Source organism: Sciurus vulgaris, assembly GCF_902686455.1.
Source record: "Sciurus vulgaris genome assembly, chromosome: 5".
Taxonomy (NCBI): domain Eukaryota; kingdom Metazoa; phylum Chordata; class Mammalia; order Rodentia; family Sciuridae; genus Sciurus; species Sciurus vulgaris.
Genome location: NC_136465.1, coordinates 119,288,060 through 119,311,625, shown reverse-complemented (window position 1 = coordinate 119,311,625; position 23,566 = coordinate 119,288,060). Strand labels below are relative to the sequence as shown.

General features: G+C 37.9%; 1 protein-coding gene across 3 annotated transcripts; it reads left to right on the top strand.

Annotated features, from left to right (window-relative positions):
- The first annotated feature begins 2,532 nt into the window (after window positions 1-2,532).
- PRIM1 (DNA primase subunit 1) lies at window positions 2,533-23,291 on the top strand. 3 transcript variants are annotated; one of them, XM_079141583.1, is made up of 13 exons: window positions 2,533-2,726; window positions 3,318-3,475; window positions 5,129-5,235; window positions 5,311-5,384; window positions 6,920-7,056; window positions 7,455-7,513; window positions 8,149-8,258; window positions 9,874-9,965; window positions 10,133-10,271; window positions 13,417-13,486; window positions 14,180-14,271; window positions 17,487-17,585; window positions 21,546-23,291. In XM_079141583.1, the coding sequence occupies exons 1-13, from the start codon at window positions 2,624-2,626 to the stop codon at window positions 21,563-21,565; spliced, it is 1,260 nt and encodes a 419-aa protein (XP_078997709.1). In that variant the 5' UTR covers window positions 2,533-2,623; the 3' UTR covers window positions 21,566-23,291. The 3 variants fall into 3 exon arrangements, with proteins under 3 accessions (XP_078997709.1, XP_078997711.1, XP_078997710.1); XM_079141585.1 differs by lacking the exon at window positions 17,487-17,585; XM_079141584.1 differs by lacking the exon at window positions 8,149-8,258 and having other exon boundaries at window positions 7,455-7,545; window positions 9,886-9,965.
- The last annotated feature ends 275 nt before the right edge of the window (window positions 23,292-23,566 follow it).

Here is a 23,566-nt window from a genome sequence, read left to right as displayed (position 1 = left end):
CAAAAGAAGTTGGTTGTTAGCATGCAAAAAGGGAGATAAAGACTCTGAGGGAACAGGTAAACAAAAGGAAAATAGAGCGAGAAAAGTAAAGAAATAAAAACTTAAAATTTTTCAATAAGGAGAAAAAAGAAAGTCTACACTATAACAGTCATATAGTATTCAAAACTCCCAGTCTTCAGTAGCCTGATGTATGAGCAGTACCTGACAATGAGTTTCCAGGCTCCAGCAGGCATCTCAGGATGATATTTGCCCCACCTAAAAATGTGAGATACGGCTTCCAGGATTATCCAAGATGGCCACTCTGGCTTCCAAATGTGTTGGCAAATGGGGAGCTGCAGCTCAGGGTGTGGGCATTGTCGGCTGGAGGTCCTGGAGGTGGGGTGTGGTTGGTCAGGCAGGGGTCCTGTAGGTGGGTTGTGGTTGGTCTGGTTGTGGAATCCTGGGGGTGGGGGGGCTGAGGGCCCCGGAGGCAAAGAGTGGTCAGTCGGGCTGAGGGGTCCTAGAGACCGGGCTCAGTCAGTCCCACCAGGGGTCCTACAGGTCCTGGCTGTTGTCTCAAAATGGCAACAGCCACGTGTAACCAAACCTGCAGGTACTGTGGCAGTGAACTTCCAGGAAACAGCAGGCAGCTGGTGCTCCACTGGTAGTCTGTGGTCAGTCTGCTGGCTGCTGTCAGATGATCCATCGGCAGGTGAATCTCAGGAGGTGGGTGATCGGTAGGTGAAAGGCAGGCAATGGACAGGCGAGAGGCAGGCAAATGGTGGATGATAGGCACCAGTCAGTGAGCAATGTGCACTCTAAAATAGTCGATATGCTGGCAGAATGCAGATGATCGCAGTAGACAAATGGGGTAAACAGCAGGGGATCAATAAGCAGCAAAAACTGCCTCACCAAGAAACAGATATCCTCTGCTTGAAATCTGAGTTACAGAGTGACAAGGAACGCAGCTTTCCTCTAGACCACCATCTTGGATCTCCCCAAAAATAATGGTTTTCAAGTGACACAATACTAGTGTGATTATCATACTACCCACCCCAGTCCACAATTATAATGAGCTATGTCTTTACACATAAAAATGATTGGCAGACCTGCACATCAGTAGCAAATAGGTTTCCTCCATATTTTAAGCTCTCCATGATTCTGTAAGTTTGCTCTGACTCATATTTTACTATTTCTGGGTGTTCCAAGAGCCTAAATCCACAAAGACAATGACCAGACCATATGCAAAAAATAGAACTCTAAATAGAGTGGAATAGAAAACCCAGAAATAAATCCACGTATTTATACCAAACTGAGTTTTTACAAAGGTACCAAGAACATACATTAGAAAAGGATGATCTCTTCAATAAATGATGCTAGAAAATTATATATACATGTGCAGAAGAATGAAACTAGATTCCTATCTTCCACTAAATGCAAAAATAAACTCCAAATGGACCAACAACTTAAATACAAGGCCCAAAACCATGAAACTACTAGAAAAAAAAAATACAGGGGAAACACTTTAGTACATAGTTAGCAATAATTTATAATGTATTTTAAAATAGCTATAAGAAAGGATTTTGAGTGTTCCTAACAAACAATAAATGTTTGAAGTCATTGTTGTGCTAATTATACAGATTTGATCATTATACATTGTATACATATATCAAAATATACTGTATTCCTATATTGTCCAAATATGTGCAATATTATGTGTGAATTAAAAATAAAAACAAAATAAATGTAAATGCAAAGTCAAAAAAAAAAAAAAAAAACACTACCGAACAAACCAGACACCTTACCTATAATAAACAACCCATGAAGTCAGCCTGCTATGTAAGAATTGTAGGAAATCAGATAACCCTCTCTGGTGATGATGCAGCAGGTTAAACAATAACCTCTGTAACAATGGGCTTAAACCGGTGGCTCTATTAATAGGTGACAGCTTTCCTAATATTGTCTCTACTTACAATTTTGGCTCAACCAAATATGTTTCCCTAACCAATCACATTGGACGGCCCACTGGCAGTAAGCCTTCCTACAGTTTCCCCATAACCAACAGCCTCCAACTGGAACACACCTGAAACCTTCTCTTTTTTCCCTATAAAGCCCTCCACCTCTCTGCCTGCCTTTGAGTCTCTACTAAATTCCAGAGATGATAGCCAACTAACTCCCTTGTTATAGAAGCTCTTAATAAATAGCCTTTGTTTGTCTCATCCCGTTGATCTTAGTTTGTTTCTGCATATTGCACCTAGTCACACTATGAACAACTTATTTCCAAAACCTCTGAAAGATACTGGTGTTATTTCTACAACATTCACAAATTTGCATGGAACTATTTTTTATTTATTATTTTATCTTACTAACCTAACTCAACATACTAGAGGTGTCACTTTTCCGGAAAAGACCCTGTTCCTGTAATGGCACCGGCCTCCGACAACCAAGAGCAGCGGATGGACCTCCTGTTATTGCCACGATGGGCGGAGCCAGCTGACTCCTGCGAGCTGCAGGAACTACGATTCCCGGCGGCCCAGGCAAACTGCAGGGTGCCCTCAACGCGCCTGCGCAATGGCGGAACCTCCGGCCGTGCGGTTCCCGCCAATTCCCGCGGCGTTCCTGCTTGGGTCGAGTTCCGTGCGGCATGGAGTCGTTTGATCCAGCAGAGTTGCCCGAGCTGCTCAAGCTTTATTACCGGAGGCTCTTTCCCTACTCCCAGTACTATCGCTGGCTGAACTATGGCGGAGGTGATGGAGGCTGGGAGCGGGGTGGGTAGCAGTCGGGATCCAGGCGTGGAGAGGTTCGGGTGTCTGCCCTTAGAATGACTATACGAATGCCTCCTGTGCACCAATGTTGTGCGGTGCTCTTCATGCACTATCTTTATTCCATTCCATCTTTATTACATTCTGAAGTGCGGAAGGGTTGAGGATGAATCTGATGACCAGTCTGCAGCCATACGGTTTAAAAAAAAAAAAGCCTCCGAGCGCTAGCGGTGTTGTTTGTTGATTACTAGGTCGTAGCCTGAATCGGCAGAGGTTTGATCACCATCAGTGTCTAACGAGCTTCCGAAAGGAGGCACTTTTTTCACAGCTGAACTCTGTTAGTGCCCACTTAGGACAGAGATGGCATTACCTATTTAAAATATTTCTGCATATTTTTCCTGTTTCCTAGCAAATGTGGGATAGTAAATCCCTTCAAATTAGGGACTAGACCCTGTCACGTCTAGAACAGTGCTGGGCCCAGAGGCCTCATTAAAAATATCTTCCCTTTGGCTAGTGTCATAATGCCTTGAGCTGAACAAAGAATGATTAATTTTAAAGTGTACACTTAATTTGCAGTGATTAAGAATTACTTTCAACACCGAGAATTTTCATTCACATTGAAAGACGACATTTACATTCGTTACCAATCCTTCAACAACCAGAGTGATCTGGAAAAGGAGATGCAGAAAATGAATCCATACAAGATTGACATAGGCGCGGTGTATTCCCACAGAGTAAGAAAAAATTTTATGTACATTGTTCTTTTGTACAACAACTGGTTGGTGCCCCTGGGGTTTTAAGATTAGAGCTTATTGTAGTTGAAAAATACACCACTTTTTAACTGTTTTTGCAAGTGGATTGTAATCTTTTTGTTTGTTTGGCACTCTACATTACAGACTGAAAATCATTGGCAAATAAATTAGTTGCATTCTCATAAGGACAAAAAAACATGAATATCTAGCAAAAAAGGTTAAATGAGGACATCACCATGGTTTAACAGAGGGAAATAAAAGAGAATTACATTCTCTCTCATTATTATACTTATTCTTGATTCCTGTCGCTCATTCCACAATGGAAGTAAATCCATTGTGGCTCTACCACAATATATGGAGCTAAAATCCAGACAGCACTACCTATGCTATCACCATCATCATCACATCATCTCTCATCTGAATTACTGTGCTAAAAGTTTCCCTCTGCAGACTCTTGAGTCCATTCTCAACACAGTAACCAGAGTGATCCTTTTAAAACAACTCAGATTATGTTCTCTCTGCTTAAAACCTTGCTCTGGTGACTCTCCACTAAAAACTCTTTTTCCCTCCCTCACTTGCTTCACTCCTGCCACACTGGCCCTTGCTTAAGCTGTTTCTCCTGCCTAGATCCATTTCCCCAGGTCTCTACTTGGTTCATTCCCTCACCTCTTTTAAGTCTGCTCAAGTAGCACCCTCTCAACAAGGCTTACTACAACCTGCCACTTCTCCCACCTGGTATATCCTGAGTATATCCAGAATAGTACCTGGCAGAGAGAATACATAAATATTTAGTGGATAAATGAACAAAACAAAGATGCCCTTCATCCCTTCCTTGAAAACTGAGCCAAACGTGGTGGTATACACTTGTAATCCTAACTACTTGGAAGGTTAAGGCAAAAGAATCAAAAATTTGAGGCCAGTGTAGACAATTTAGTGGGACTATGTCTCAAAAAGAGTTGCAGATATAGTTCAGTGGTAGCACATGCAAGACTCTGGATTTATACCCTGTACCACAAAAAAAGAAAAAGAAAAAATAAGCATTGAAGAGTGGGCCTGGGGATACACACATGAAATAGTTTTAGGATGGAGTTTTTCATTCAATGTTTAGTAACAAATAAAGGTACTTAAAGCATCTTGTAATAGGGTGTAATTTGTATGGACTTTCCTTATGGGAAACTTAAAAATAGTTTTGTTGGGGCTAGAGTTGTGGCTAAGTGGTAGAGTGCTTGCTGGCATGTGTAAGGCCCTGGGTTCGATCCTCAGCCCCACATAAAATTAAAGATATCATGTCCATCTATAACTAAAAATATTTTTTTAAAAAAGAGCTTTGTTATTACTTTCTATGAACTAATTTACAACTTCATCAAATTTACATATTGGTCAAACCTATTTTAAGTAGGTAAAAATTAGAACTTTAATCTGTTCTGGATGTGTGGGATCTAAAGTCACCAAGGCCAGCCTGGGCAACTTAGCAAGACCCTGTCTCAAAATAAAAAGGGCTGAGAGTATAACTTAGGGGTAGGTACTATATGGTTTCTTAGTTTCTCTTTGGCCCCTATTTCCCTTATGGGTAAAAAAATTAGCAAACTTAACAACATGGCAGCTTAGAAATGGATGGCTATTTTATATTCATAGCCCAATCAACACAATACAGTGAAGCTGGGAGCTTTCCAGGCTCAGGAAAAAGAACTGGTGTTCGACATTGACATGACAGACTATGATGATGTGCGGAGATGCTGTAGGTAAGTACCACGGGCCTTGCTGTTAAGGTAGATGACATCACTCACTGACACTGAGTAATGATGACTCTGCTTCAGTTCTGCAGACATATGTTCTAAGTGCTGGACCCTCATGACAATGGCCATCCACATTATTGACCGAGCATTAAAGGGTAAGTATTCAGCAGTGTCTGAGTGTGGTCAAAAACAAAATTTGTTCTCTGAATTCTGCATTCTTTAATCAAATTTCATACATTTCTAATATGTTTCCTTGAAACATGAGAAAAAAATAAAAGATAAAAGTAAAGTTGGCAGGGCACTGTGGCATATACCTGTAATTCCAGCTACTTAGGAGGCTGAGACAAAAGAATCACAAATTCAGGGCCAGCCTGTTCAACTTAGCAAGACCCTGTAAGGACTGGGGATGTAGCTCAGTGGTAGAATGTTTGCCTAACATGCATGAGACCCTGGATTCAATCCTCATTACTGGGAAAAAGAAAAAAAGAATAAAGTTGTACTGGAAACTGTGTATGTGGGAAGGGAGTACTGAAGACTGAACCCAAGGATGCTCTACCACTGAGCTGTGTCCAGCCCTTTTTATTTTTTATTTTCAGATGGTGTCACTGTGTTGCTGAGGCTGGCCTTGAACTTGTGGCCTCCTGCCTCGGCTCCCTGAGTAGCTGGAATTACAGGGGTACGCCACCATTCCCACCTGTAGTGGAAACTTTTATACAGCTATTGAACAAACTGTTGTATGCTTTTTTTCTTTTTTTTTTTTCCTTTTCTTTTCCAGTTCAGTCCTGTGGTGAGCAACTCTGTGCTAGGTACTATTCTAGATGACAAAAAATATAAAGATAATTCTTACCTGAAATAGGTTACAATATATACAGTATAGTCTAAGGAGGACGCATATAAGAAAATTGAGGAGTACATGTGTGTTAAGTAATCTGCAGAGGATCTAGAACAGCACGAGTCCATACAAGAATGGGAAGATAAACCAACCTCCATGATGTGTGCCTATAATCCCAGCTACTTGGGAGGCTGAAGTGGGAGGATTGTGAATTCATGACCAGCCTGAGCAACGTAGTGAAACCCTATCTCCAAAAAAAGAATGGGAAGAGATTGGGTCAGAAAAAGCTTCCCAGAAGACATGATGATGATAATGATTACTCTTACATAGAGGGCTTATTTTATGCCATGCACTATTCTAAATACTTTAAATATAGTAACGCTTGATATTCCTAGGCTGTATTTAAGGATAAATGGCAGTTGGTCAGGGAGAAAAAAAGGACCTGAGCATAAAGAAATTCCTGGCAGAGAGACCAGGATGGGTACAGACATGAAGGCAAAACATGTGGGGAAGCGGGGGACTGGCCACAGGAAACTACAGGTGATTTAATACAGTTAAGATAAAAGTATGTGGGGGGAAGGGAAAAAATAACAATGAATCAAACAACATTACCCTATGTAAATTTATGATTACACAAATGGTATGCCTTTACGCCATGTACAAACCGAGAAACAACATGTATCCCATTTGTTTACAATAAAAAATAAAAAAAAAGGGCAAATGAACTAAAAAAAAAAAAAAAAAATACAAAAGAAAAAAAAAGTATGTGTAGAAAACAGGTTTAAAAAAAATGAAGCCTAAAGAAGTGCACAAGTTTTATTGGTTTGTCTTAAAACCTATTATTTCTCCCTTCTTCAGAGGACTTTGGATTTAAGCATCGACTCTGGGTATATTCTGGAAGGAGAGGTGTTCATTGTTGGGTCTGTGATGAATCAGTTAGAAAGCTATCCTCTGCAGTACGTTCTGGGATAGTTGAGTATTTAAGTCTTGTAAAGGTAAGGTCCTCTTAATTGTAATGTTACATTTCTTGTTTACTAGCCATTACCAAGCCTGGTATATTTAGTAACACAACAGATTCAACTATCTTTCATAGCCTTCACATTCCAGAGTAGATGATTTTACCAATGATTATTTAAAATCATATTAGCTATCTTTTTACAATATTTCATATTTTGCTGTAAGCTCCTTTGTGGCAAAAAGATTTATTTACTTTTCTCTTCAATTATGTCAAGTAAAGTTAACCCAGAGAGTTAACAGAAATTAAGATGATATAAAATAGCATCCAAACTTCTATTCATTGATAGAATGTAGCCAATATCTTTGAATTTATATGATAGAACACATTAATTTTTCATGTGTCATATAAATTTCTTTTTGATGATTTATTTTTCAGGGCGGTCAAGATGTTAAAAAGAAAGTTCATCTAAATGAAAAAATACACCCTTTTGTCAGGTCTGTTGGAAAAGACCCCATGCAGTCTAGGTGTATCTAATTTGCCCGTCTGTGCTTTTGAAATTATCTTGCTGTCAGTTTATCAGTTTTCACAGCTGGGTAGCTTTTTTGCTTTTCTTCTTCTTCTTCTATTATATTTTCCCCCCAGTACTGGGGATTGAACCCAGGGGCACTCTACCACTGACCTACATTCACAGCCCTTTTTCTTAATATTGAGTCAGGGTTGGCTAAGTTGCCCAAGCTGGCCTCAAACTTGCAGTCCTCCTGCCTTAGCCTCTTAATAAAATGAACTAGGCCTCAAAATAAAATGAACTAGGCACATAGTTCAGTGATAAAGTGCTTGCCTACTATGCATACTGGCAATTCCCAGTATGGATAGCAAAAAAAGGAGTAGTAGGGAACATTTCTCAAATACCTATTCTGTGTCAGGTACTCTGCTAAGTTTTTTTTCCCTTTCAAGTTTCTTTTTTTAATTCTCATAATGCAGCAAAGGGGTATTATTCCCATTTAACCAAGTTAAGTTCTAGAAATTCAGGGAAAATAAGCAGTAGCCTCCCACTCAATGGTAATAGTGCCTATGTGTTATATGTTTTGTTAATAGTATTGGGACTTTGTTGTTACTTTTCTTTCCTCAGGAAATCTATAAACATAATTAAAAAATACTTTGAAGAATATGCCTTGGTTGATCAAGATATTCTTGAAAATAAAGAAAGCTGGGATAAGATTTTAGCCCTTGTTCCTGAGGATATCCTTTCCTGAGACCATTTTTATGTGAGCTAGTTGTATCATCTGTGATATTATATGTTCTGCTTTCATACCTTCATATATTTATTACTATACGTTAATTTCTTTTTTTAACAAAGTACATCCTGTATTTCTGTTTTTGAATCTCTAGTCTGGAATATAATAGGAAATGGGATCTTTTTTTAAAAATTTTTTTTCACAGACTGCATTTTGATTCATTGTATATGAATATGCTACAACTTTTCATTTCTATGGTTGTACACAATGTAGATTCACACCATTCATGTAATCATACATGGGTAATAATGTCTGTCTCAGTCTACTTTCTTTCCTTCCCCCACTCCCTCCCACCCCATTTTCCTCTACAACATCCAAAGTTCCTCCATTCTTCTCTTCCCACCCCCTCGTTATGTATCACTATTCACTTATCAGAGCAATCATTCAGCCTTTGGTTTTTTTGGGCTTGGCTTATTTCACTTAGCATGATATTCTCTAACTCCATTCATTTACCAGCAAATGCCATAATTTTATTCTCCTTTATGACTGAGTAATATTCCACTGTGTATATATACCACAGTTTCTTTATCCATTTGTCAATTGAAGGGCATCTAGGTTTGTTCCACAATCTAGCTATTGTGAATTGAGCTGCTATGAACATTGATGTGACTGTGTCACTGTTGTATGCTGGTTTTAAGTCCTTTGGGCATAAACCAGGGAGTGGGATAACTGGGTCAAATGGTGGGTCCATTCCAAGTTTTCTGAGGAATCTCCATACTGCTTTCCAGAGTGGCTGCACCAATTTTCAACTCCACCAGCAATGTGTATGAGTGTGCCTTTTCCCCCACATCCATGTCAACACTTATTATCGTTTGTGTTCTTGATAATAGCCATTCTGCTTGAAGTTAGATGAAATCTTAGGGTGGTTTTAATTTGCATTTCTCTAATTACTAGAGATGATGAGCACTTTTTCATACATTTGTTGATCACTTGTGTATCTTCTTCTGTGAAGTTTCTACCCAGTTCCTTAGCCCAGGAAATGGGGCCATTTTGTAAATCACCTTCCTCATTTTGGAATTTGGCCCTAGAATTAATGGCTAAAAATGTAGAGTCATCTAAATATGTGCAAACCAGGGCAAGCTTTTACATCCTACCTTATAATTATATTGACCTTCTTTGGGGTTTTTTTTGTTTGTCTGTTGTTTTGCTACCAGGGATTGAACCACCCAGGGGTGCTTAACCTCTGAGCCACACCCCTAGCCTGTTTTTTTTTTAGAGCCTCACTAAGTCTCTGAGGCTGGCTTTGAACTAGGATCCTCCTGCCTCCTCCCGAGCTACTGTGATTACAGGTGTGCACCACCATGCCCAGCTGTATTAGCATTCTGTCTGTCATATCTCTACTTTTTGTTTTTTGCAGTGCTGGGTATCAAACCCAGGAGCTACATCCCCAAACCCTTTCTACAATTTTCAAGTATAACTGTTTAACATTTATGTTTTAGAAGACGGTAATAGTTACTTTCTACATATGTGCAAACTTCAGATATTCTTGTAATGATACATACTAAAAAAAGTTGTTCACTGATGAACCTTAAATGAGTGTGTTCTTTAATGATCATCACCAATTCATGAAGATCTTCAAAAAAACTTCCAAAAGTCTCACAGTTCACTTCAGAGATGGGAGTATTTGAAGAAAATAGCCAGCACAAGTCAGGTATGTTCTATTCAAATCTCTATTTATAAATATGATAATAAGATGTTTAATTAAGTTCTTATTATTTTGGTCAGTTAAAGATGGTTGAATAACTTTTTTAATCTTCCTTAAAGAAATACTTAAAAAGTTCCTACTAACCCCCATGCTGGCCTTGCATCTGCTTTTAGAATATCAAAAATGACAAATGTGGACCCTGGCTGGAGTGGGAGATTATGCTCCAGTACTGTTTTCCACGACTGGATATCAACGTTAGCAAAGGAATCAATCACTTACTGAAGAGCCCTTTTAGTGTTCATCCTAAAACAGGTACAATATAAAGAAAGTAAGGAAAATTGAAAGAAAAATAGAAGTTATTTTTGTTTGAGCAAGCAAATCATTAGGTATAAATACATGTCTATGATATTAAAGGTTGAAATATAACTGTTAGCTAGTACTTCTAGTACTCTGTGTGTATGCTCACAGGTGTATGTTGGGGATCAAACCCAGAGCCTTGTTCATGCCAGGCAAGCACTCTACCACTGAGGTACATGCCCAGTCCCCCTTTTTTTTTTTTTTTAAAGTAGCTACCAGGTGAATTTCTACTATGTAAATGTTTTGCAGTTGAATTTCTGAGGTTTAGTGTTAGAAGGCAACAACTCTCATTGCAGATGAGAAAACTCAGGCCCAGCAGGTTAAACTGACTTGTCTGAAGTCAAAACAAATCATGTCAGTGCTGGGAGCAAAATTGTTTTGTTGGGGTTTTTTGTCTTTGATTTTGCAGTGCTGGGGATTGAACCCAGGGACGCTCTATCACTGAGCCACATCCTCAGCCCTTTTTATTTTTAATTTTGAGATAGGCTCTATTGTTGCAGAGGCTGGCCTCAAACTTGCCATACTCCTGCCTCAGCCTCTGAAGTCAGGGATTACAGGTGTGCACCACCAGGCCTGGCAGAATTCAGTTCTTAAACTCAAAAGTTCTATACTTTTTCCCTCTGCTGCATTGCTTAAGGTTTTTTGGGGTTTTTTGTTTGTTGGTTGGTTGGTTTGTTTCAATGCTTTAGCTTTATTCTTTCACATTTCTTTTGTATAATATTTGATGGACTGAAACTAACTTTAAAATGATATAAAAGTGATTTTATTAGCATAAAATTTGGTTCCATCTAACCAAGGGACTTAATAGAGAGGGATATAGTTGTCCTCTTTAATATCAACAATCCAATTCTGTCACTCGCTGTGAGACCTTAGGCATAACCTTTCTGTAAGGTTTTGGTGTTCTCATCTTTTAAATGGATATTAAAGATGGGTGTGGTGGCACATATCTGTAGTTTTAGCTACTTGAGAGATTAAGACCAGAGACACGTGAACTCAGACGTTTAAGACCAGCCTCGGTAACAGTCACCAGAGACCCTGTCTCAAAATAAAATAAAATGGAGATAAAAATATCTACCTCATTGGGTTATCATGAAGATCGAAAATGTAAAGTGCTTAGAAGAGTGGCTCACATCCAATTCTTTCAAACTGCCTAGTTTCCTTTAAGAATCTGTAATGATATCGTTCACACATTTATATGGCCCCCTTCTTCAAACCTATCAACTGTGTTTTTAGCTTCATTAGCAATAAGCTTAATATTATTATTTTATTATTTTAATCTTCATTTTAAACTTCAGTGAGTATTTCCCTAATTTCATATGGGTAAATAATCATATTCACTCATAAGCATACACCTTTTTTTTTTTTCTTTTTAATTTAGTACCGGGGTTGAACCCAGGGCCAGGGCATGGCATATAACTAAGCAAGTGCTCCACCACTGAGCTAAATCTACAACTTGCACTCCACCACCTTCCCCCACTGCATACCCAGATAGGGTCTAATTTGCCCAGATTGGCCTTGAACTTGCACAATCACAGCCCCATCATAATATATTTCTATCATATCCTTTTCCCTTTCATATCAAGTAGCCACTGTCTTTTTACTCTGTCTTCAAATAATAACTTCCAGTTACCTTGTTACTCATCTGACATTCTTTAGATTCATTCAAGATATGATGAACTGTATGTGGTATCTCAGGTGTAGCTATCATAAAAGAATAAGATGAGTGGTGCACATCTGTAATCCCAGTGACTCAGGAGACTGAGGCAGGAGGATTTCAAGTTCAAGACCAGCCTTAGCAACTTAGTGAGACCCTGTTTCAAAATAAAATAATTAAAAGGGCTAGGGATGTGGCTCAGTGATAAAGCACCCAGGGTTAAATCCCCCAATACACCTCCCTACACACACAAAAAAAAGAGTAAGATAATGTTATCAAAGGTCAAGCATCATTTAACAGGGATACCTTCTGAGAAATTGTTTGTTATTGTACAAATATCACAGTGGATGTTTACATAAACTAAGACAGCTGTGATGGCACCCAACAATATGATTTCATAGAACCACCAGTTTATATACAGCCCATCATTGACCAAAATATCATTATGGACATTTAACTATTTTATTTCCAGAATGCTTTCTAAAGATGTCTACCATGTCGATGTATTTTTTTTAATCTCAATGAAAAATCAAACCAATATAATGAACTGTTTCCATCTATTTTCCATTTTATGGACCTTCTAGATTTGAGATTGTTCTGAATTTAATATGGAATTTTTTCAACATTTATTTTCTCCCCTGAAGTATTAGAGATTGAACTCAGGGGCTCTCTACTGAGCTAAAACCCTAGCCTGTCCCTTTTTTTTTTTTTTTTTTTTTTTTTGCAGTACTGGGAAATTGAACCCCAGGCCTCATGCTTGTGAGGCAAGCACTCTACCAAAATAAGGGCTATATCCCCAGCCCTTATTTTTTATTTTGAGATAGTATTCTTGCTAAGTTGCCAAGGCTATCAAACTTAACAATCCTCCTGCCACCATACCCAGCCATTAAACATTTCTAAATATAGAAATAAAAGTAAAAACAAGAACAACTTGGAAATAACCAAACATTCTTCACACTGGTTTTTTGTGGGTTTTGTTTTGTATTGTTTTTGTACTGGGGATTGAACCCAGAGGCACTTTACCACTAGGTAACATCCCCAGCCCTGCTTTTGAGACAGGGCTTCAGCCTCCTGAGTTGCTAGGACTATGAATGTGAGCCTCCAAGCCCAGCTATTGTTAATCATTTTTTAAGAAAAACAAGAGGCACAGCCAATGTGAAAATAATTTATATTTCTAAATATTGTTCTTAACAGATAAGTCTAATTTGTAAAATTGTAACCAAAAATAACACAGGCTATGTCCCTCAGGAGATACAGCCTGCATTCTCCTTAAATATGCATTCATTGTTTTACCCTCTAAGCTTCTCATTCTTGAGATAGCCCACATTCTCCTTTGAATATTTCTCTGCTTTCCTAAATAAACCTTTGTTTCTGAAGGAAAAGAACAGCTCATGATTTGTATTCAACATGATTTATAATTATGTTTATAATTTCTGGTTCTTATAGGTCGTATTTCTGTGCCTATTGATTTACAGAAAGTGGATCAGTTTGATCCATTTACTGTTCCAACCATAAGGTATGTTCCAGATCATTGATCACTCCTTATTTGTGAACACTGTTCTGAATTTAAGTGGGTTATATTAGATCCCTAGAGAAGAAACTGCATGGAAATGGTGTATTTGGTTATGGAGATACTAGCTTTTTAGATTTAATGATGTATAATAGAACAATTGTAAGTTTTTCAGCTATTTTGCAAGGAAAACATAAGGTCAAATAAGTCTTGGAAGGCTAGGGATTTAGCTCAATGGTAAGGTCCAGGGTTAAATCTCCAGCACCAAAAATAACTCTGGAAGTGCTTAAACATATTACAAATCTCTTTAGAGCTGGAAATGTAGCTCATTTGCAGAGCACTTGCCTAGTATGTACAGCCATGGGTTCAATACCCAGCACTGCAAAAAAAAAAAAAAAAAGTTTCTTTACTCGAAGATTTCCCAGTTTTTAGTATAATAATGTACATGAACAACTCCAAGTAGAGATAATAATGTTTAAAATATCCTAAATTTAGTTGGCCACTTTGTGTGTGTGATGTTGGGAATTGAATCCAGGGCTTTGCCCAGGATAGATAAGTAAATGTGCAGCCAGTGAGCTTCACGCTGAGCCCCAGCAATATTTTTTTACACAGAAAATCTTATGGGATTCATGTGCTAGCATATGCTGGATAATGCTGACCAGGAACCAACTTAAAATTGTCTTATTCTATTACTTGTAGCTCCATCTGCCATGAACTGGATGTCATTTTCACTAGTGAAAAGGAAAAAGAGGGGACTGATGCTGAATCTGATGTCAAACATAGAACCAAAGGTAGGTTAATATATTGACACTTCACTTAACACAAGCTTTTTAATATAGATTATCTACACTCCAGTAGTGATTCTCCTTATATTCAGACCAGAGTGGCTCAGTGTTTATCCTGAAACCAGTTCACTAACATGTTACAAGAATGTTTCTTCATCAGTTGCCCAAGTGGTATTATTGAGTCCGGTTTGGTTCAATACACAGTTATTAAGCAACTTTTAAATGCTGGGATCTATATTGTAAAATTAAATTGTCAGTTGGTGTTGATAATTGTTTGAATCTGTCTTTTTTATTCAACCATTATTTATTTAATACATACTATATATGCCATGCTTTTGTTCTTTCGTTTTTGATATATCCAGATGGGTTTTATGGTAGATATATGTGTAAACTGTTGATTGAATTATCTATTCAAGAATTTTAATAAACTGAGAAATTTCTGAATCTTCCTTAATGAAAGTCAGATCTATCCTAACACCCAAAAGGTGCTCTCTGGCAATAGAATCCAATGACACTTTTTTTTTTTTTTTTAAACTGGTGCTAGGGAATTGAAACCAGCCCTTTGTGCACATTGGGCAAGCACTGTACCACTGAGCCACATCCCCAACCCCTCCAATGGTACTTTCTGTGATAATGGAAATGTTACATAGTTTTACTACCCAATGTGGTAGTCACTAGCCACATGTGGCTTCTGAGCACTTGAGATGTGGATAGTGTGACTGGGAAGCTGAATTTAATTTTTTTCCAGACCTGTGATCTCTGATTGACCCTTTTGTGGTCAAACATTGCTACCCTTCTTTCAGAATCCAAGATCAAATATTGCTTCATCTATTCCAGCTTTGACATAATACCAAAATAGAACTCTTAATATTTGTAGAGTATTTATAAGTATGTTGTTTAAAATATTTGAACTAGGGCTGGGGATATAGCTCAGTTGGTAGAGTGCTTACCTTGCAAGCACAAGGTCCTGGGTTTCATCCCCAGCACCGCAAAAAAAAAAAAAAAAAAAAAAAGTGATACATTAAATATTTGAACAAAATCTCCAACATGAAAAACAAGAATAACTGGGGAAAAGTAACTCAGGGAAAACAGAAAATGCAAGGAATAAAGGAAGCTAAGCATGGTACAGTGTCACACACCTGTGATACCAGCTACCCAAAGGCTGAGTCACACAAGGATCACAAGTCTGAGGCCAGACTGGGCAATTTAGTGAGACTTTTTATCAAAATAAAATTAACTCAGCAAAAACGAGGCACTAAGCAACTCAGTAAAGACCCTGTCTCTAAATAAAATACAAAATAGGGCTTGGGATGTGGTTCAGTGGTCAAGTGCCCCTGAGCTCAATCCCCAGTACCCAAAATAAATAAAAATTAAATTAAATTAAAACCAGGCACACTGGCTCACACCTATAATCCCAGTAACTTTAGAGGCTTCGGTTAAAAGGATCATAAGTTTAGAACCAGCCTCAGCAACTCAGCAAGGCCCTAAGCAACTTAGAGAGACCCTGTCTTGAATTTAAAAAAGAGTTAGGGATGAGTGCCCCTAGGTTCAATCCCCAGTGCCAAAAATAAAAAGGAATGGGGATATAAAAGCACCTCTGGGTTCAATCACTGGTACCAAAATCAATTGATTAATTTGATTTAATTTTTAAAAGGCTGAGGGTATAGCTGAGTAGTAGATTGTTTGCCTAGCATTCACAAGGCCCTAGGATTAATCCCCAATACTGGAAAAAAAAAAAAAAAAAAAAAAAAAAAAACAAAACTATGATAGTACATATGTAAATAAGATCAGAATACTGTGAGAAAAAAAAAACACTCAGAGAACAAGAGCTCTTAGAAATCAATCATGAAACTGGGCACAGTGGTACACACCAGTACATGCCTGTAATTCCAGCAACTCGGGAGGCTGAGGCAGGAGGATCACAAATTCAAACCCAGCCTCAGCAACTTAGCAAGACTCTGTCTCTAATAAAATATAAAAAAGGACTAGGGATGTAGCTCAGTGGTTAAGTGCCCCTGGGTTCAATCCCTGGTACAAAAAAAAAAAAAAAAAAGCAAAATAAATCAATCGTAAAAATAAAAAATTAATAAACAAGTTGGAAAAGTCAAGGACACTTCCCAGAAAGTAGTACAAAAAAAAATATGGTAGAACCAGATACAGTGATGCACTCCTGTATAATTCCATCAATTCAGTTCAGGAGACTGAGGCAGGGGATCACAAGTTCCAGGTCAGCCTCTGCAACTTTGTGAAATCCTGTCTCAAAATAAATGAAAAGAACAGGGATGTGGATCAGTGGTAGAGTGCTCCTAGGTTTCATTCCCAGATTCCCAGTCAAAAAAAAAAAAAAAAAAAAAAAAAAAAAAAAAAGGACATGGTAGTGGTGGTTTTAAGAAGGAAAATGATAAAAAAAAAAAAAAATTGGAGGACTAGTTTAGGAACTAATATCTGTCTAAGGGAGTTTTAGAAAATAAAACAAGAAGAAAGAAGTTATCACAATTACATAGGAAAAACATTCCAGAAATGAGCCCTTTTCTGAAAGGGTTTCTCACAGTCACATGAAAACAACCTACACAAAGGCATATCATTTTTAAAGTTTAGAATACACAAAAGTAAGCACTTTGGGGCCTCACTGCATCCCCCAAAAAATATTTCCAGAGTGAGGAAAAAAATGGCCTCAGATTGGTGAATAAGAATGGAAGTATTTGTTTATTAGAAGTCATTAGTAGTCAAGAGGATAAGATGGTCAGAATTGGGAAAGGAGACTTCTCATTTTCCCATAATAAAGCTGATACTACTGTTTTACTTTCTTTCTATAATGTGCATATATTACTTTAACATCATTTCTTAAATTGAGTTATTGTCTGTTTTTTGTTTGTTTTAAGATATCAAACCCTGGGCTGTGCAAACACTCCACTACTGAGCTCCACCCCAGCCCTAGAAAATTCTTACAAGAGCTTGGTGCATTGGCACATCCCTGTAATCCTAGCAGCTCAGGAGGCCAAGGAAGGGGGATCCCAAGTTTAAGGCCAGCCTCAGCAATTTAGTGAGATCCTGTCTCAAAATAAAAAGGGACTGGAGACATAATTCAGTGGTAAAATGCTTCTGAGTTAATCCCAGTACCAAAAAAAAAAAAAGAGAGAGAGAATTCTTATAAGAAACTTAAATTTTCATGTTATTCTTGATGCCAATGTGTTAATTATGACCTACATTTCATAATTTAGATTATAAGAAGACCAGTCTAGCACCTTACGTGAAAGTATTTGAACAGTTTCTTGAAAACCTGGATAAATCCCGAAAAGGAGAACTTCTCAAGAAGAGTGGTAAGACAATGTTTTTCCCTTTTATTTAAATCCTGGTATGAGTAGTGTAAAGCATCCAGCAAATGAGCAATATTTGAGCTCCAGTCTTTGCTCTCCACCAAAATTTTAATTTTTAAAAAACTTTTTTATTTTTGTTACTGGAGAGCAAACCCAGAGGCACCTTGCCACTGAGTTACATACCCCCAGTTCTTTTTATTTTTTATTTGAGATAGAGTCTCACTAAATTGCTAAGCCTGATCTCAAACTTGCAATCCTCTTGCCTCAGCCTCCCAATTCACTGGGACTGCAGATCTGTGTCTCTGTACCCTGAAGAAATTTACTAATAATTTTTTACATATCCTTATTGTTTTTAAAAACTGAGGTTCCTTAATTTGGTTCAACACATATTTAGTAAACACTTTTTTTTTTTTTTTTTTTTCGGTACTAGGGATTAAACCCAGAGGTGCTTTACCTGAGCTATATCCCCATCCCCTTTTATTTATTGTGAGATATGGTCTAAGTTGCTGAGGTTGGCTTTGAACTCACAATCCTCCTGCCTCATCCTCCCAAGTTGCAGGGATTACAGGCATGCACCCCGCACCTGGACAGTTTTATTTTTTTGAGCTATGTCATCATCCCTTTTTATTTTGAGACAGGATCTCAGTAAATTTATAAGGGCCTCACTGAGTTGCTGAGGCTAGCCTCAAGCTCATGATCTTCCTGCCTACACCTTCTGAGTCTTTGGGATTACAGGCATGCACTGCTGCACCCAGTTTTTCAGGGTTTTTTTCCTAATATTTTTTTTAGTTGTAAATGGAAACAATACTTTTATTTATTTATTTTTATGTGGTGCTGAGGATTGAACCCAGTGCCTCACACATGCTAGGCAAGTGCTCTACCACTGAGCTACAGCCCCAGCACCCTGCACCCAGTTTTATTAAACATTTTCTATCTGTCAGTACTATGATGGACACAATGATGAATTATACAAAGATTAATTCCATATCATGCTTCTGTGCCCTTAAGAAGACTTGGTTCAAAAAAAACAATACAAGATGCTAAGAGAAATCAATCTGATTCAATCTGACAATTCATATGAAAAGGATGGCACTGGAACTTCTTTCAATGAGCTTTTATAAGAATTCTAGTCCTTGGAGTGGGAGTGTAGATTGATGAATCCCTGGGTTCAATTTCCAGTACCACAAAAATAAATAAACAAATATTTTTTTGGGGGGGAGGTGGGGGTTGAACTCAGGGGCACTCAACCACTGAGCCACATCCCCAGACCTTTTTTTGTATTTTTTTTTTAATTTATTTTTATTGTAAACAAATGGGATACATCTTGTTTCTCTGTTTGTACATGAAGTAGAGGCATACCATTTGTGTAATCATACATTTACATAGGGTAATGATGTTTGATTCATTCTGTTATTTTTCCTTCCCCCCCCACCCCTCCCACCCCTCTTTTCCCTCTATACAGTCCCTCCTTCCTCCATTCTTGCCCCCCTCCCACCCCCCATTATGTGTCATTATCCCCTTATCAGTGAGATCATTCGCCCTTTGGATTTTTGAGATTGGCTTATCTCAGCATGATATTCTCCAATTTCATCCATTTGCCTGCAAATGCCATAATTTTATTATTCTTTATAGCTGAGTAATGTTCCATTGTATATATATATATATATATATATATATATATACCACAGTTTGTTTATCCATTCATCAACTGAAGGACATCTAGGTTGGTTCCACAGTCTGGCTATTGTGAATTGAGCAGCTATGAACATTGATGTGGCTGTATCTGTAGTATGCTGATTTTAAGTCCTTTGGGTATAGGCCGAGGAGTGGGATAGCTGGGTCAAATGGTGGGTACATTCCAAGTTTTCTAAGGAATCTCCACACTGCTTTCCAGAGTGGCTGCACTAATTTGCAGTCCCACCAGCAATGTATTAGTGTACCTTTTTTCCCACATCGTCTCCAACACCTATTATTGCTTGTATTCTTGATAATCACCATTCTAATTGGGGTGAGATGGAATCTTAGGGTATTTTTGATTTGCATCTTTTTTTGTATTTTATTTAGAGACAGGGTTTCACTGAGTTGCTTAGCGCCTTGCAGTTGCTGAGGTCGGCTTTGAACTCGAGAGCCTCCTGCCTCAGCCTCCCAAGCCACTGGGATTACAGGCCCCAGCATAAATAAGTAAATATTCTAATCCTCAATGTCAGTATACCATTTCTTGAGGTATAAATAGGAATTTCACAAGCAGAGATTTGATGAGATAAGGACATATCATTAGAATAAGGCAAAGGGTGTTTTTGTTGGTTTGTTTTGGTTTTTGGTGGGGTTGTTTGATTTTTGTTTTGTTTTGGAAGGGCTAGGAATCAAACTCAGGACCTTGCACATGCTAGGCAAGAACTCCAGGAAAAGGTGATAGATTTATACAATTTGAAGAGAAATAAGAATATAGGCAAACGCTCTAACACGGAGCTACAAGCCCCCAGCCCAGAGTTTTTGTTTTTTTCCCTTTTTAATGTACTGGGGATTGAACCAAAGGGTGCTCTGCCACTGAGCTATATGCCCAACCCTTTTTATTTAATTGAGACAGGATCCCACCAAATTGCCCAGCCTGGCCTCAAATTTGTAATACCCCTACCTCAGCCTCCTACATAGCTGGAATTTGTAGGCATGCACCAGTATGCCTGGCCCAGGGTTGTTCAACCTTGAAGGAACACAAAAAGCACAGGCAGAAGTTGGAAAGCATAGTACAGGTAATCTGAGAAGAAAAGAAAAAAAGTGTTAGGAAGGGACATAAATCCAAAGACTCAGGCTCAAGCCAAAGTATAAGTATACTTGAATTTCAGACTTAGGAATTTGTGCTTAATTCAGTACAAACAGGCAAGTTATTAAAAGGCTTCTGAGGAAGAGAGTGCCATGATTTTAGCTACAAGAGTAAATCTGGAGAGAAGATCAGGGATAAAATTGAGTCTAAGAGGCCAGGTAGGCTATTGGCATTTATGACAATTCTCAAAAAAGTACCAATACTGTAACCATCCTTGAGACTTGGTAATGATTTGGAAGTGGGGAGATGAAACATGGAAATGTCACGGAAGCCAGGGGAAAAGTTTCAAGGAGATTCTCGATTATCAAATGATGAGGGTTCTGATAAAATCCTGTTGGACATAGTAACCAGGAGGAGGTACAAGAGGAAGTAATATTAAATGAGGAGTTTTTTGAACAGGACACACTTAACAGTAAGCCAAAAAGAAGAAAAGTAGGGCTGGGGAGATAGCTCAGTTGGTAGAGTGCTTGCCTTGTAAGCACAAGGCCCAGGGTTCAATCCCCAGCACCGCAAAAAAAAAAAAAAAGAAGAAGAAGAAGAAAAGCAGAGCAGCCATTCAGGAGAATGAATATAAACTCCTTTTCCACTTCCATTTTTGTTTGTTGCGGGGGCGGGTACTGGGGAACTGAACCCAAGTGTTCTACCACTAAGCCACACTGCTAGTCTCCACTTTTTAATTGTGTATTGGTTTAATTTAGTACCTAAGATAATGTCTTACTCATAGTAGATTCTCAAATATGTGCTTATAGAATGAACAGTGATGACTGCACTTGAAAAAGCCTTGTTGAGCGGGGAAGGGAAAAAATAATAGACTGAATCAAACAACATTACCATATGTAAATTTATGATTATACAAATGGTATACCTTTAACCTTTAACCCATGTACAAATAGACAAACAACATGTATCCCATTTGTTTACAATTTAAAAAAAAAAAAAAAAAAAAGCCTTGTTGAATGTGCCATTCCAGCTGGCCTTCATATTGCATACTGGTTCAGCCTGTAATGTGGACTTCAGCAAATGTTAAACAAATCTTTGTGCATGATGTGAGTTTAATAGAAGCATGAAGCAAGTTAGAATGTGAAAATAAATGGGTTTTATTTTCCTTTACTGTCCTCTGATAAAAATCTATTCTATTTTAGATTTACAAAAAGCTTTCTGAAGAAAACATCTCCCCTCAAACAAATGTGGATATCATCTATCTGCAAGCAAGGATCAAATACTTCGAGAGTCATTTAATAAATATGGCAGAACCATATATGTGTCTTAACGCTTACAGAATTTCCTTTTCTTGAGAAATAATTTATGTTGATAAGATTTCCTGAGGACACCAAAAAGACTTCTGTCAAAGTTCCTGAAAGTAATGAATAAGTGAAATGCAGATAATTTTGTAAAATTTAGTTATTATACAAAGATAATTCCAAAGCTTCTGGCACAGTCAGTTCTACCAGTTGCCAAATGGAGGGGTGAGAAGTAATATATGTTGAACTTTCATTTCATCTTACTGGATATTACCTCTGTATTTTGGGATAAATGACAGGTTTGTCCTTAAGTGATAGATACTTGTTAATTATACCTAGAATATATATTCAGTCACTTCCTAATTTTGTTCATTTATATTTTTATTGATATTGCCTTTTTAAAAATTATCTTAAACTGGGCATTTAAACACACCAAAACTTCAATTCACAAGATAGGAGTTAGGGCTGCGGATATAGCTCAGTTGGTAGAGTGCTGGCCTCACAAGCACAAGGCCCTGGGCTCAATCCCTAGCATGGCAAGGAAAAAAAAAAAAAAAAAGATAGGAGTTATTAGATGAAAATTATTAGGGCCAAGTAGAGTATTTTCTACAAATATTGGGAATTGTAGTTCCTACTTTTTCCCTTAGAGAGCAATTCAATTAGTCTACCATAAAAACAAAATTAGAATGAACAATTAACTTCACCAATATAAAAACCTGTTGTAGCTGGCCATGGTGGTGTAAGCCTCTAATCATAAGGACTTGGGAGGCTGAGGCAGGAGGATTGCAAGTTCAAGGCCAGCCTCAGCAACTTAGCAAGCCCCTAAGTAACTCAGCAAGACCCTGTTTCAAAATAAAAAATAATAAAAAGGGCTGGGGGTTGTGGCTCAGTGGGTAAGTGCTCCTGGGTTCAATCCTTAGTACCAAATAATAAATAAAACCTGTTTTGGGGAGCTGGGGTTGTGGCTCAGTGGTAGAGCTCTTGTCTGGCACATGTGAGGCACGGGGTTTAATCCTCGGGACCACATAAATAAATAAAATAAAGGTACTGTGTCCATCTACAACTGAAGAAAACTTTTTTGTTTTTAATTAAAAAAAAAAAAAAACCTGTTGTGGGCTAGGGCTGTAGCTCTGTGGCAGAGTGCTTGCCTAGCATGTGCAAGGCACTGGCTTTGATCCTTAACACCACATAAAAATAAACAAATACAATAAAGGCATGCTGTCCCATCTACAACTACCAAAAAAATTTTAAACATCTGTTGTGATTGTCAAAACACATGGACTTTTTACATATCTAGGTACTTAACTTTTAAGTTTTGTTTCATGTTTTATGTGATGGTTTCTAAAGTATCAGATTTCTCTTGCCTAATTTTACAAGGAATCCTACACAATAGTCTTAGCTTATATTCTGTCTTCTAAGAAACATTGAGAAGCAAGCTGTCAGGGTGGTGCTTCTTATAATATCAGGAAAATTTCTTTACATTTCCTTTAACATTGTTTCCAGTGTAGTCATAAAATCTTTTTTTTTTTCTTTTGGTTTATATAAAACACTTATAGTGGTGTCAACTGAGATACTTTGTATTTCTTCCTCTCTTTTTAAGATATTTAATATTTACTTTTTAAAATATTAAAGACTTATACAAAATTCCTCATTTGTGCTTCTGTGTATTATGGATCATTCTGTCTTCAATTCTAAAAACAGCCATTCAGTTAAAATTCTTGGATACAATGGACACAATGCACACATCTATAATCCCAGCTACTGGGGAGGATGAGGCAGGAGGATTACAAGTTCAAGGCCAGCTCCAACAACTTCAGGAGACCCTGTCACAAAATAAAAAGAAGTTTGGGATATGTATGGTTCAGGGGTAAAGTACCCAGGGTTCAACCCCCAGTACAAAAAAAAAAAAAAAAAAAAAAAGG

Bases quoted from the DNA above. Each gene is read 5' to 3' on its own strand.
- PRIM1 (XM_079141583.1), top strand. From the start codon at position 2,624: ATGGAGTCGTTTGATCCAGCAGAGTTGCCCGAGCTGCTCAAGCTTTAT. The intron at 7,514-8,148 runs GTCTGTTGGAAA...TTCTTTCCTCAG, and splicing joins AAAATACACCCTTTTGTCAG to GAAATCTATAAACATAATTA. The intron at 17,586-21,545 runs GTAAGACAATGT...ATTCTATTTTAG, and splicing joins AGAACTTCTCAAGAAGAGTG to ATTTACAAAAAGCTTTCTGA.